Source organism: Synchiropus splendidus, chromosome 6 (genome assembly GCF_027744825.2).
Source record: "Synchiropus splendidus isolate RoL2022-P1 chromosome 6, RoL_Sspl_1.0, whole genome shotgun sequence".
Classification (NCBI taxonomy): domain Eukaryota; kingdom Metazoa; phylum Chordata; class Actinopteri; order Syngnathiformes; family Callionymidae; genus Synchiropus; species Synchiropus splendidus.
In genome coordinates this window covers 18,917,622-18,932,915 of record NC_071339.1, presented here as the reverse complement: position 1 = coordinate 18,932,915, position 15,294 = coordinate 18,917,622, and the positions used below count along the sequence as shown (strand labels likewise).

General features: G+C 42.8%; 1 protein-coding gene and 4 non-coding genes across 8 annotated transcripts in view; 1 reads left to right on the top strand and 4 right to left on the bottom strand.

The window, feature by feature from the left end:
* Positions 1 to 15,294, top strand: part of kif5ab (kinesin family member 5A, b) — a 104,184-nt gene that overhangs the window by 74,738 nt on the left and 14,152 nt on the right. For all 4 annotated transcript variants that reach the window (XR_008414781.1, XM_053867126.1, XM_053867125.1 and 1 more), the window contains 7 exons: positions 1,398 to 1,462; positions 3,897 to 4,006; positions 5,964 to 6,065; positions 6,551 to 6,611; positions 6,698 to 6,769; positions 6,862 to 6,966; positions 11,682 to 11,898. Coding sequence is in view for 3 of the 4 variants with exons in the window: in XM_053867126.1 (XP_053723101.1) it covers positions 1,398 to 1,462; positions 3,897 to 4,006; positions 5,964 to 6,065; positions 6,551 to 6,611; positions 6,698 to 6,769; positions 6,862 to 6,966; positions 11,682 to 11,898 (732 nt within the window). In the remaining variant the exon portion in view is untranslated. The remainder of the gene's footprint in view (positions 1 to 1,397; positions 1,463 to 3,896; positions 4,007 to 5,963; positions 6,066 to 6,550; positions 6,612 to 6,697; positions 6,770 to 6,861; positions 6,967 to 11,681; positions 11,899 to 15,294) is intronic.
* trnar-ucg (transfer RNA arginine (anticodon UCG)) lies at positions 13,048 to 13,120 on the bottom strand. Its single transcript has one exon. It is a non-coding gene; the product is annotated as a tRNA-Arg (tRNA).
* trnar-ucg (transfer RNA arginine (anticodon UCG)) lies at positions 13,691 to 13,763 on the bottom strand. Its single transcript has one exon. It is a non-coding gene; the product is annotated as a tRNA-Arg (tRNA).
* trnar-ucg (transfer RNA arginine (anticodon UCG)) lies at positions 14,519 to 14,591 on the bottom strand. Its single transcript has one exon. It is a non-coding gene; the product is annotated as a tRNA-Arg (tRNA).
* trnar-ucg (transfer RNA arginine (anticodon UCG)) lies at positions 15,012 to 15,084 on the bottom strand. The gene has a single exon. It is a non-coding gene; the product is annotated as a tRNA-Arg (tRNA).

Below are 15,294 nucleotides of genomic sequence, written 5' to 3'. Positions count from 1 at the left end.
GAGCACCTCCCCTGTGACACTCTACCACGGTCCAGTGCGGAGACAGGAAAGGTTTTACACCTCAATATGAAGAACAAACAGACAGTAAATGTAGCTAACGGGACACGTCTGCATACAGAAACAAAGCGCGTCGTGGGTCACCGGATCGGTCCGCGCACCTGATGTTTCTTCTGTTTTTTTTCGAGGGCGTTCGAGTTCTGGATTTTCGTTCGAAATCCGAAACAAAAAAATCTCGAAATTTTTGTTCGAACTCCGATTTGTTCAAATTCCGAGATGTTCAAAAACCGAGGTACCACTGTATAAATTAAAAAATTGAGATCTTTATCTATTTTGAGGGATAATAAATTATTTTCAAATTAGTGTTACACATTAAAATTTAATTTAATTTCGTACTAACTATTAGTACCTGTTTGGGAAGAAAAATAGACAAGCGAAGTTTCTTGTCCGGTCGCATGAGTCGCATAAATGCAGGTGTAGGGCCCGCACTTTTCCCATTTTTGGTCACCCCCTTTGAGTGGGTTTGATTCCTGGGACAGCATTTTGACTGTGTGTCAGCTCAATTCTTGGTGTTTTTTTCAACTGTTGTACAGTCAAAGAGTTTTTTACATCAAACCTGCCTGTGCGTTTCAGCTCCGATGAGCTGTAAATGTACCAAAGTGCAGTTTTATTGCCTTCAGTGGAGAGTTATGGCCTGAGCCAAAAGGGTCTTTGTCTGCTGTCAAGAAAAATAAGAGTAAACCAAAAGCGCTTCAGGCTGCAGCACAAGCACTGATTATTGGTGCATTTGAATTTTGTCAGAGGTCGTGGTGTTGACAGCTGACGACTGAAGCTCACAGGACGGAGGGAGTCATTTCCAATCTGAGCAGCAGTGGCTGGAAGCTATCGTTCGACTGGCAGTGGCTGACCAGTGGATTTAAGGAGGGTGAATCAATTTCCTCCACTTTCCTTGACCAAACAAGACTCACAGAAGATAAATAAAAAGTGTCCCGGGTCATGTTGGGCACGCTGACATAATTTCATCATCAGGCGGGTCGAGTCAACACCGAGTCCTTTCACTGTGCCTCAATAGCTTCATTGCCACTGATGGACCGCTCCATGTGGTCTGTCTGACCTCGGCGTGAGTCACTCCGCTGCAGAGTCAGCCTTGCCATCTCTGGGGCCACTCTGACCCATCATTTGGGTCTCTGGGATTATTCTTACATGAGAATGTTTCCAATGTGAGCGTATGCTTTTCAGAAACGCGACACACACCAAGTCGATGCTGTTAGACCTCTTGATACAAGCCATGTCTTGCAAATAGAACAGGCACAGTATTGAGATTCTCATGAGCATCACATTTGAGATCCTGTCATCGCTGTCTTCCAAGTGTATTTAAAATGAGTGCTTCTGTGTTACAGAAACCCTGTTGCAGGTAGTTGGGGGTGACAACTGCAGAGCTCTGCAAGAATCCTCAGAGATTAAGGTAACCACGACAACACCTCCCGTAACGTCCACTGATTCCGCTGATCGTTCTCCAGTAATTGCACCGTGAATGAATGTCACTTGGGGTTTCGGTTGTGGCGCCGGCGTACATCGATGATCGATCTATTGACTGACTTATTGGATTGTTTTTCGAAGGACAACGTAACATGCAACGTGTCGCTGAGTAGCTCTGTCCATGTTTCAGACAAACTCGATTAAACGGATGCCTATTATTCAGTCGCAAAGAAAAACGAGGAAAATTCCTTGGATTCCTGTGGGGTTTTTTTTCTTTTCAAACTCATACAGAGATGGTGAGATTATGGTCACAATTCCGTCAAAATCCTAAGCAGTTATTAGGTTACTGACAGACAAATAAACAAACAAACTGCAGCGTAAACATGGAGCCTGTTCCTCCCTATTCAGACAGCAAATTTTGCAGGAATAAACTCAGGTTTTCCCCCGCTGAAAATGAGGCATATATATCTCTCGGTGTCTCTGGGAGCGCCTTGGTGATCCCCATCTCTCCAGTTTCCCACAGGGGTAAATGAGTTCTCAGTGAGAATGGAGTGCCTAGTAATGGCTCTCTGTCCACATCATCCCTTTAGCCAAGTGAAAAAGGAAATTGGTTGTAAAGTTGTCTCTTAAAAGGGTCCGACCTCAGTGATGGCTCGAATTCCTTTTTTTAAGAACTCACTGGTGACTGGTGGGTTGGACTTCGTTTGATAAGCTGCTGGATTTTGTGGCGACGCCTTGATCGAGCGGAAACACGTGAGAACCTGGCAGATGTATGTGATCCCATCAGCATGGGTCAAAAGAAAATCCAGTCACAGTAGTGTGAGCCCTTGTGTATCTAGAATCACACCAACAGAGTGATTCATCCAGCAGCCCCAGGAGAGAGGTCATCTCCACAGAGTGATGAAGCCCCTGAGGCACGGTGATCGCTGTATCTAATCTAAGAGTGGAAAGATCTCCGGCAGCTCTTCTGTAGTCCTGCTGTAAGGTCCTGATATTGAAGGATGGAAGGAGATTAAGACGGAATTCCTTTATCTCTTGAACCCTAAACGGCATCAACTGAATAGTCATCACATAAATAGAGATTCAACAATTCATAAGAAAATCTGACAATATTATTTACATAAAGAGACATAGAGTTATTTTGGCTTGACGTCTGCTGAATTGTTTAGAGTGAGTGATTTTGTCTCCGTTCTCAGGGTAAATTTTAAATATTTGGCATAATTCAGCTTGACTGTGTAATACTAGGAGAACAGACTAAAATCCCAACTGAATTCTTAAATTTTAGAACATGGTAAGAACTCTAATGACATGAGAAGCAAGCTGAGATTTGCACTGTTTGACATATTTACTGAAACCAACGTCCACTCCAATTATTCCGTTTTTCCGGTTTATTCAGTAGTGTGGTAGGGCTGAGCAGCCTCGTGGTCTTCCCACTCTGCAGAAAAATGTCTTTTGTTAAGACCTGCATTTAAAAATGTGAAACGACCCGACCACCAGCCTTCAAACGGAAATAAAATGCTTCTCCAGCTCATGTTTGTAACTTCACAAACACTACCTACCAGTCTCACTCCTTCTTTGTGCATGCATAGTTGCAGCTTTGCATCCATATTGGACTGATGCTACTGTCGGCTATTGTAAAGGCTTCCGCCAGTAAAGGCTTAAAGCTTCATGATCTTCTATCCACGTTCTATCTATGCACAGTTTTATATTCTTTTCTTCCATGTCCAAGTGTTCGGCACTGAGCCATGGAGTGATGAGTGTCGAAGCTGCTGGTCGTAGAGGAGGAGGAGGAGGTGGAGGAGGAGATGCTCTTGACTCTCCATTACCTCCTCCACACCGTCGTTTCTCCTTCACATGCCTGGCGGTCTTTAAAACCACTTCCCATGAACTCCTCTCCATGAAACGATGTATCACCACAGAGATGTGACATATTTTCACTTGCTGCTGAGAATATTTTTTGGAATCTTGTTGACGTACGACACGAGGTGATGTAAATGAAGTTACGTGCGGGATTTGACCTTGAGTACCAGTCGTGCACCCTCTAGTTGAGAGCCATTTTCATAACTTTTCATAAATCGATGAACTTACTAGAAACGACTCAAGCATGCTCATATGAGGTATCGAGCTTGTGGCTTTAATCTGGGACTGAATGCCAATGAAGCAGGCTCAAAAACATGCAGGGTATGCGGCCAAATTCACTGCTCCGTCGTGTCCACATGTTTGTGCATGCATGAGTGTTTTGCACGACTAAATGACGCGCTACGACTCAATCCACTGCGTGCATTTGTAAGCTCCTCATGTGGCTTCTCCACAGCGATGTGTCTAACTCTCTGCCGTCATTATTCACCAATGATACTTTTCTGTCCGTCTCTCTCTCTCTCTCTTCCCTCATTATTCAATTCCCCTTGTTTGTACCTCAGAGGCTTCTGGAGCAGCAGATGGAGTCGCACCGTGAGGCGCACAGCAAACAGCTCAGTCGTCTGCGAGACAAGATCAATGAGCAGCAGAAGATCATCGACAACTTAACCGAGTCAGTGCTTCCTTGTAATTCCTCGCCCTCCCTGATGTTAACTGCTATTTTAGAGGAAGCGGTAGAAGTTGGAAATGAGTTGTGTGAAACCTTAGAGGCATGTAAATGGAGCCTTTGTTCATCCACATTTTCTTAAACCGCTGGGTAACGTTCCACACATGGCTGCACACACAACTTTTCCTCCTCTGACAGCTGTCACAGCCTCAAAGCACAGACTCTCACCCTGCTGGGCTTTGCTTTTTTCATCCATGTATTTATCTTCCAGGCTTAAGCTGAGGTCCAGATATGTTTGAGCAAATCTGAACACCATCCGAGCGGGTGTAGCTGCTCCTTTTGAGGGTGCAGCCGGCCAGCAAGACATGAATGCAGAAAACGGACAGAGGGGGAGATTTACGCTTGCAAGGAAAATGTCTGATAATAACCGAGATGCAGTCACAGAGGATGTGATAATCAGATTTTGGGTTGTTTTCTGTCTGACTTTGCTATTGGATAATGATGGATGGACTTCTCAGGAAACCAGATGCAGAAGAGCTGAACTGGGGAACAAGACGGCAAAATGGTCTAAATGATGACCTTCTTTTTGAGTTAACAGAGTTAGCAATCTGTCAGCCTGTTTGCAAAATTTCCCCAAAACATATGAATTTTGATGAAATGTTCAGGAAATGATGGGAATGGAACAGGAAACTGACTTCGAATCGCCATCCACCATCATTACTCTTCGTAGAGACTTTCTCAAGCAACTTCCAGAACGTTTGACTGTTCATGAGAATATTGATATTTCAGTTGACATGCGAAAATATTCAGTTACGTAGATAAAATAAACCTATGGAAATAATATTGGGTCTAAATTAATAGCTTGCAGAGGCCTGCCTTCACAGAGTGTGAATACTGGTTAATCACTTCCATTGATGATGGCTTCCATGGCCTGTCTCAGTAATTCAACAGTATCAGGTTGTTGGGTTGAATGGTTAAAATTTAGGCAAAACATTGAAACTTTTAAAGCAAAACAAATTGCAAATAAACAATACGAAAGGTGGAATGTTTAATATAAAATCTATTCCCTTTTCAGTCCTCACTTCCATGTGCAGTGCGTTTTAGTCTCTGTGACTATAAATAGCAACTGTTTATGAATTTGCATATTGATGTAGTAGGAGTTCTTGGGGGTCCAGTGTTTTTCCATTGTTTGCGGTATTTTTTTTAGCACAATCTCAGTTGTATGAATGTACAGTTATTGTTTTGCTTTGACTCTAACCCATTGGAGCGAAAACCACGCACAAAAACAAAACAAAGCGATATGTCATTTATATAATAAAATGTGGGGAATGCCCCATTATTTTTATTATTTAACTTTTTTTTTTAACTGCAATGCAAAAGTTTAGTAAGTCTCAAAAAACTGGTACATAGTTTTTTTGAGTACACACTTTCAACTCATTTGCGAGGCTACTTTATATCGCTCTCTTTAACTGGTGATTTCTGCATGTTGGTGGACCCTGCAGGGTTAATACTGTCATCTATAGCAGACACTAATACAGAGTAGTGGCTGTATTTTCAGCTCTAAACGTGTGTATCTCTCCTCATGCCTCTGTTATTTAATGCCGTGTGGCCGGCAGCTTGACACGTGAGCTGGCCGCGTGTTGAAAACGTGACTGGCGTGTCACTCACATGACATCATGCCCAAAGACGCTGTTGTAGAAAGCGAATGGTGGTATTTCACTTCCCGACAATGGCAACTTTGTCATTACATTGCTAAATATTACATAACAAATTGTACACAACAGCGAGATAATATGAAATGTGCTGGGCGCATGAATGAGTGCAGCAAAATAAAGATACATATAAAATGAAAAAGAACATCAGAAATCCGAATTTTGGAAAATTTGCTTGAGGGATGTGGGAACAGTAAAAATAGTTAAAGATAAATGAATATCTTGTGGAATGAGACCATGATTTCTTGCAGCTGTAACCAGAGGCAGGAGCTGGAGCTGGAGCAACTGCACAGCGACTTCGAATGTCTGCGGACACAGGAGCACGACAAGAGCCGACAGCTGGAGGAACTGACGTGAGCACTCTACTGTCCGTCTCTCAAAAGCCTCACCATATGGAGGCCCGAGGGAGGGGTCAGCTGCCTCCCCGGGTTGCCATCTCTCTCTGTCTCTTTCATCTCTGTCGTTTGTTCTTGCTTCTGTCGACTTGCAGCTGTGACTGTTTTGTTTATACCCAATGTCCCTCTTTCTTGAGGTGTACTCTCGCTCTCATTAGCGTGCGAGTGAGGGAAGCGCTCCTTTCCCTCATTTTTCCTCACTTTTCCTCACTTTTCATCACCACGATGACCTCTTTGAACGAACCAGTAACCAGCTGCTAATCGCACTGTGCCTGGCTGACCTTTGCAGCCGCTTGCGTCAGACGGCAGATGGATATCCGACCGTTCAGATGGGCAGACGCTTCATCCTTTTTTTTCATTCATGAATAATTCCAACTAAAATCCGAGATTGATGAAGTGAAATTCATTATGCAACATCATCTCAACCATCTGCTTGTCGATAGATTCCTCCATGAGCGACACGAGCAGTCGAAGCAGGATCTCAAGGGACTGGAAGAAACTGTGGTAAGTCATTGTTTACCCTCCCGAATCACTAGCCCCCCTCCGTCGTACTGTCTAATTACTTCAACTCCTTTTCCCTGGTGTCTCAGGCGCGAGAGCTTTACACCCTCCACAACCTCCGCAAGCTTTTTGTTCAAGATCTCACGACCCGAGTCAGAAAAGTACGTTTCTATTATAAATTAACTGCAGCAAGAGAGCGCCTCACAACTCTGCAGCAGCCTGTCCTGTTAAAAAAAAATGTCTTTTCCACCAGAGTGCACAAACGCATCGGGATGATAGCGGGGGATTTATCACCCAGAGACAGAAGATCTCCTTTCTTGAAAACAACCTGGAGCAACTTACGAAGGTGCACAAACAGGTAACTGCGGGCAACACATTGTTATGAGCGACATCTGTGCAGCGTTGATCTGTGAAACTCATGTGGGCGTGAAATTTGAAGACGCATTCATGGCAGCTGAATCTAGTGGACAAATACAATGATCAGACGTGACATTATGAGCACATACCCAGGGGTTTGTTGTTCCAGCACTGAAAGGCCATTGCTGATATGACTTCTCCTGCCCACGCGTTTAGAGGCTGCATTTGTGGTCCAACATGTTCTCATCAGACAAGTAAGTAAGTATTCAGTCTCAGTCAGAGTGGAAGAAGAGAGTGCTGGCAGGGTGGAACAGGTGAGGAGCAGGGCTGAAAGATAAGTTGGAAGAGACAGAGATGAAGAGACTGAGGGGTTCAGTGGGATAAGGACAAGGTCACAAATGTGTCTGATCAGTGGGACTTTGGAGAGGCTTGGAGTCAAGGTTATGGAGGACTGAAGACTGAAAACGGCGCAATTTGAGCGCTTTCAATTTAATAAAATTCCTGTGATGTCATCCGTTTGATGTGACAAGGCTCAATATTTTTGCCAGCATGACGCTCTTTAGACTGTAAAAATGAGGGCTGCTCCGAGAGACAGGGGAGGCACTCAGCGGAAGCAGCTGTCCTCAACCTCTTTCATGAAAGTTCCCACTCTGGACGTTTGCAAAGGTTTCAGATTCAGGTGGTCAAAGAAAACTGCATCTGACACACACAAAACAGCAGCGCATTCAGTCACGGTTGATTCCCTCTTAAAACGACACCTGAGAAAGGCTGCTCATCTGGCGCGGTGAAATTAATGATTATTTCCCGGACAATATGCTTCGCGTTCCAAATGTCACGTTCAGACCAGCGAGTGTCCGCGAGTGACAGCTGGTTCAAGACTGACTAAAAAAATTCTGCAAAAAATATTCAAACCTATGTAAACATGGGGATTAAAAGGCCTTTAATAACTGACAGCACAAAATTTAAGACAAACGACAAAGCATTTTTTGCTGATGTGTACACACTAAATCTGCTCGCATGTGCTTTTTCTGTCTTTATGAAGCCGTGCGCTCCCATTTCAAAAGCTTCTGTTTGTCCAGTCCTGTTTATTTTTACGTCTAGTGAATGCTGGAATGGCTTTAGCGTGATTAGATTTTGTTTGTCATCTTTGGTTCTCGATGAGGAACGTTACATTTCTTCACAATCGAGGGAGTCAATCGGAGTGGATAAGATCATTTATAATTACCCCTGGATAGGGCTACCTTGAAAAATGACAGTAGCAACCAATCCCAGAGCAGCCTCAGGTCACATGCTTGCATGCAGTTTCTTATGGACCAGGAAATATATGCAATATAGGAACGTTTTCTCTGACATTTAACAAAGTCTGTGGCATTTGCAACTATTTTAAAAAATGCTTTAAAAATGTATTTACATTTTCCCTCCTGAAATCTTGGTGGCATTTGCGACTTCTATTGACAAGCTGCCACTGCACTTTAGGACTGATAGTGGTGGCACAAATAACACCAATATGTAATGAACTGTAAGACGGTTGGAACTTACAATGGGATATGCATGCAGCATGACCCTCCAACCGTCCACACTCCAGCTGAACACAGGCATCCGTCTGAAGATGGAAAAAAAAACTAAGGAATGTTGAAAGCTTGCTCATTATTAGATTTAGGAATTCCTCTGGGATAGTTGCAGTCATGTCGATAGTTGTGTTCAAGCACACCAATGTGACATCGGGAGATCATATTTGTGGTACCTCTCCAAAAGTTGTATTGTGTTGATGACTGTGTAGTTCAGGGACACACAGATGAAAGAGGGAGGCGAGGAGGCAAAAACATCTACGTTTGCTGCCTTAGTTGTGCAGACAGAAGGTGAAAAGAAACTCTAAATACAAAGTAGCGTGCACAATTCATTTTTCCCCAGGCAAACAACAACACTGGCGCCATAAATCATCCGCCAACAACTTCAAATTCGTTCTCCGTGGGGCTGCAGGGTGTTTTTTAAACCCAAACCTTCCCACAGAGGACGCATAAAGCACTTAGGCACATTTGGCAGATGAATTAGTCCTCACGCAGGTGCGCGCTTCGCTCACATCAAAAGGACAACGAATGCTCAAATAGGTCAAACCTCCCCATTTGTTTGTCTGTGAAGGGCCCGTGGAGTCAGCGGTGTGTTCATGTGCAACGCCTCCAGCAGCCTTGGCTCTTACATTCAGCCTTGGAATTTTGGGGGTAGAGATGCAATGCAGCAGTTTGTCAGGCGGAGAAGCAACGCCAGAGTGGCTCCGCCCCGTCCATCACCTGCTGATTCAGCCTTGTTGCTGGGAATCCTTGTAGAGCTGATGAATAGAGCTGATGAAACCCAAGTCAAGGAGGACATGTTTACCTGTCTGGGCTGCTGCTCAGGTGCATTCGTCCCTTTTTATTTTAACTGATAGGTGCAAGGTGCAATATGTGTATGTTCAAGCTCTTGCTACGAAGATATTTGACGTGGGTAGACGTCACATTGCTGCCTCTTCAGACTGGAGACTAGAGTAGCCTGACACACACCGCCACAGAGTCCCTGCTTCAATATTCAGCAAAGGCACTATATGTTTGGAGAAAATCCCACTCATACAACTTTCAGCGATAAGAGTGGTGTGCTGCCATCTATAAGCTTTCTCTTGGTTTACTGCTGAAAACACAAGAGCTATGAGGGCAACATCTTGATAGATTTGGTGACAGTGTAGTGGCTCAACAGTGGATTCGTATTGGTGCACACTTTTGAGCCACTTTCCTTTCTCCTTGACCCGTTTGTTTGTCAGCCTTCCCGGGACTCCTCCTAATGATCTCAGCGAGGAGACAGATTTTCTCCCCTAAATTACATATCTGTGATCGGCTGTGTGGGAGCAGTATGTTGAAGCAGAAGGAAGCAGAATCATCCGTCACCTTGCTGCTTCACTTAATGAGCTCCAAGGACTCTGCAGCTTCTAAGTTGAGGCTGCAATTATACCCCCTCAAGTCAACTCAGAGGGTGCTGGTATTTACAGGCACATCCCAAAACAAACAGCGCTAGAGTGCCGGCTGTTAGCCTCCTGTAAGTGAGACCAGTGGGTCGCTCTTGTCCTACTCCATTGTTTAACACTGACACTGAATATATATATTTAGTATATATATTTAGTCGCTTCATACAGCGAAAACTGTTGTTGTATGTTGTTTAACGCTCCGCAAGGTTGTTTTATGTTTAAGTTCTGCCGACACTTGTGTTAGCGTCCGAGAGAAACAGCTAGTTGCCTAAATAGTAAAAGGCAGACTGAGGTACTGCAGGTATGTTTTGCTTCTTTATCTTGGATTGAAAATATAGACTACTCAATACTTAAGTTTTGATTTTGACACCTGAGGTCACTCAAGGTTTTTGAAACAGATGAAGGGTTTGAAGACTTTGTCATGGTCAAGTTGTGAAATGATCACCAGCTCTGCTGTTCTTAACCAGTTTGAGCTGTGCTCTGTTGAGGATGAAAGTTTCTGCTGCTGGCCCCTACCAAAAGGTGGTGAATTATAAACTATTATAAACCGTAGTCTTTCATCTGATGTTGTTCCTAGAGTTTTTAAACATGCAGTTGTACAACCTCTTAAAAAAAACAGGGCTTGAACCCGCTGTGCTCTGAAATTGTCAACTGATTTCTAAGCTACCTTTCCTTTCAAAAATAATGGATAGTGTTGTGATCAAACAATTGGTTTCTTTCCTGGTAGAAAACAGTGTACTTGAAGTCTTTCTCTCTGGTTTTAAAGCCATTCACAACTCTAAAACGGTACTTCTGAGGGTGTCTAATGACACATATTGGTGCTTCTTGCTCAAGAAACAGCCCTGGAAAGGTTCACGTCACACCTCACTGACAGAAGGTTTTCACGTACAGGGAACTTAGCCGCGCAGTGCCACAAGGCTCCTTTCTGGGGCCCTTACTGTTCTCATTTCACTTGCTTCTCCTGGGCCACCACTTTAGGGAACATGGAATCTCACTGCATTTGCTGCATGCAGTTCATCTAGAAAAACCTTGAATACATCAATTTGTAAAAATAGACCATTCATTTTTATTGCGCCAAACAATTGTATTTGCTGCTCACTTGCCACTGTGGACAGATGATGTACTTTCTTTCATGTGTGACTACTATCTTTCACACCAGTGTGCAGCAATTTTGTTACCTGGATGTAACTCAAGTACGGATGAGTTTGAGTTTGCAGTACTCCATTGACTATTGTTTTCATCAGCCTCAACAAAGCAAGTGATGTTTTTAGCAATCACTCGATCAACTGGCAGAATATTCGATGAAATACTATGGGTACTTAAACTCATGCATATGCTTCCTTACATTTGATGTCCTCACAGGGCTTTTGTTTTTCACAGTCCCCACCGTCTTGCACTGCTGTGAGACATTTTTAGCTTTCCACCTGGCTGACTCTGTTATAGCCAAGCATGTCGATGTTTTTGATCCATCCGCAAAAAGTCAATTTCCTATTTCAACATGTCTGTTTCCTCGCTCCAGTTCATGTCTCAGGCTGGAAACAGAAGTGGCTTTGGAGGGTTTGTATGAAATCTCTCTGAGGGGGAGGAAAAAAAAGGATGAAAACGCTGTCTAACAAATCATACTTTCCTTTAGTGTCTCCGTGATGCGTTTTGTCAAACATGTCAGACGAAAATATAAATGTGAATGTTTTGAAACAGACATGTCAAACGTCTGTGTGCTGCAGCTGGTGCGTGACAATGCAGATCTTCGCTGTGAGCTTCCAAAACTGGAGAAGCGTCTCCGCTCTACGGCTGAGCGAGTTAAGGCACTGGAGGGGGCGCTGAAGGAAGCGAAGGAGGGCGCGATGAAGGACAGACACCGGTACCAACAAGAAGTGGAGCGGATCAAGGATGTGATGAGAGTCCGCTACCCTTTCCGACGACCTCATACTGCCCTGATAGGTAATCCAAATGTTTTGAACTGCTTTGTTGATGTGTCTACGATGATCCTTTTGAGCATTAACTTTTTTCAGAATGAACAAGAGGGGCAACATAGGAGTGAGCACACACACAGACACACACTTCAAAAGTCAGTATACAGTCAGAAGCAGAGTTCACATTTGAATTCCCGGTCGTGTTCAACCTCTGATTAAAACAAAAAAGAAAGAAATGGACATTTTCGTTTTTGTTCTCAATGGATTCAACCAGGGTCACACATACTTAAGAAACTTTATATTGTTTGTTTCGGTTATCAATATTATTTGTATGAATATATATATATATATATATATATATATATATATATATATATATATATATATATATATATATATATATATATATATATATATATATACATATTTTTAAAGCTATTTTTTATTTCAAATTTTATTCTATTTTATTTTTGGTTTAGATTTACTATCCTTTTTTTAAAATATTTGATGCAATATAATAATAAAAAATGTTCAACCTTGTATTCATAATGCTGCAGCATTATCACACTATCACCCACGTCTGTTTTTATGACGTCCATAGTTTATATTTATTAATCTCTCTTTCTTATTGGTAAAATACATTTAGTTGCATTGATTTTATTACATTGACTTATTTTGTCTCATTCTTTGCATAAAGAAAATAACAAATGGTAATTTTATATGACTAAAATGTTTCTATCTAATGTTTTATGCTCCACTCAGTTGAATTAAATTAAAAAGGTCTTTTTGAAAAGATTATTTTTGTTCTCTTTATAAGAACTCTGGAATCAACGCTGATGCTCTCTGCTGTATTTTTATTTTGTTGTCCTTCATTACCTCACTGTCTGAACTCAAGTGAAGTATCCTTGAATACCTTGCAGTCTCAAAAGCTTTCATGAATATATAACTAACAAGATCTATGAAAATAAACAGAACTAGAACATCAAAATGGAAATTAGCGATTAACAACATGCTAACATTGAAAGAACGAAGAGGCCAAGATGAAACTGATTCCACTTGTGGTCATAATCCCCACAAGGAAGTCAGCCCCTATCTGTCTGATCTGTGTTGTGGAAGTGTGCTCCACTGAGACGCTAGCTCGCAGAAGTGCTAACTGGAAAACCAGTATAAAGATATTCAACCACGAAGGGACTCGAACCCACAATCTTCTGATCCGAAGTCAGATGCCTTATCCATTAGGCCACGCAGTCACATGCTGGATGTTGTTGATCCAAGTGAGTCCATTTTTTTCAAGGACAAAACTATTACCCATTTTCGCTCCATTATGTACAGAAATGTACCCGTTCTTTCCAAACACTGTTACCATCACTGATCACATGCTTCGATGCGTTCTTTAAGTTGATGTCGCTTTCACCAATATATCCACCAGGGGTCAGCTCAGAGTCCAAAAGAGGAAAACTGAGGCAGCGCTGTAGCGCGACTGGAGGACAGAGAACTTGCGCCATTGTTGTATGTTCTTCGTGTCTCATGAGACATCAGTATTGAGTAGTAACAACAACACTGACCCCATGGTTTTCACTGGTACTGCTATGTTGGGCCTACATTCGTTGTGGAATCGTGCTGAAATGCAGACAAAATGAACGCAGAGCACAGACAGTAGGCTCCGTCTGTGTCCAGATCGTATGTAACTTTGAGCATCAATGGTCCTGAAATTCTGTCTAAAGAGCAGCAAACGTTAATTGTGAACCCCAGGTGAGAAGCAAGCACTACTCAGACGCTAGCGAGCAGAAGTGCTGAGTGGAAAGCTGTATAAGGAGAATCGACCACGAAGGGACTCGAACCCTCAATCTTCTGATCCGAAGTCAGACGCCTTATCCATTAGGCCACGCGGTCACATGTGGGAGGTGTACATCCTAGTGAGTTCATTTTTGTCAAAAACAGAACAATACCAGACCCATTTATGCTCCCTTTCGGTATCGCTTTCACCTATATGTCAACTAAGGAGGCAGGCCAGACATCAGTATTGAGTACTAACAGCAACACTGCCCCAACGGTTTATGCTGGTACTCCTCTGTTGGGCCGATATTCGTTGTGGAATTGTGCCAAAATGCAGACAGAATGAACACAGAGCACAGACTCCGTCCATGTCCATATCCGTATGTAATGTTCAGAATAAATGAGCCTGAAATGTCCAGATACTCCTTCATTAGAACTAGCTGCAAACAATTGTTGGCAACAGGTGAGAAGCAAGCTCTACTCAGATGTTAGCAGAAGTTGTGGACATGTTAACTGGAAAAGCAGTATAACGACTTCAGACCACGAAGGGACTCAAACCCTCAATCTTCTGATCCGAAGTCACACACCTTATCCATTAGGCCATATGGTCTCATTTGGGATCAGGATGATCCTAGTGAGTCCATTTTTTGCAAAGACAAAACTATTACCAAAACTATTTGCTCCCGTTACGCAGAGCACAGACAGTAGGCTCTGTCCGTGTCCATGTCAATATGTAACTTTGAACATAAATGGGCCTGAAATTCCTTCTAAAGAGCACCAAACAATCGTCAAAGAAGCAAGTTCTACTCAACAGAGTCTACTGAGACGCTAACAAGCAGAAGTGCTAACTGGAGAAGCCATTTAAAGATATTCGACCACGAAGGGACTCGAACCCTCAATCTTCTGATCCGAAGTCAGACGCCTTATCCATTAGGCCACGCGGTCACATGTGGGAAGCCATTGATCCTAGTTGGGTCCATTTTTGTAAAAGACAGAACAATTACAGACCCATTTCTGCTCCTTTTTAGGACAAAAATATATTATATGCAGTATTGTGTAGTAACAGTAACAATGACCCCATGGTTTTCACTGGTACTGCTATGTTGGGCCCATATTGGTTGTGGAATCGTGCCAAAATGCAGACAAAATGAAGACAGAGCACAGACAGTAGGCAAGCAAGGAAATCAGTGGAATGAAACATCACTAGTGTACAGATCCATATGCAACGTTGAGCATAAATGGGCCTGAAATTCATTCTAAAGAGCAACGATTATTGTGAACAGGTGAGAAGCAAGCTCCACTCAGTAAAGTCTACTCTGACGGTAGCTAGCAGAAGTGCTAACTGGAAAACAGTGTAAAGATATTTGACCACGAAGGGAGTCGAACCCTCAATCTTCTGATCCGAAGTCAGACGCCTTATCCATTAGGCCACGCAGTCACATGCTGTGTGTTGTTGGTCCTTGTGAGTCCATTTTTGGCTAATACAGAACTATTAGCAATTTTTGCTCCTGTTACGTACGAAAATGTACAAACATGGCGACCATAATGTATCTCTTGCACAAAAGAGAAAAACTGAGGCAACATTGTAGGAGGCTGTTAAATGTATCGTGACTGGAGGACAGAGAACTTGCCCCATTGTTGTATGTTC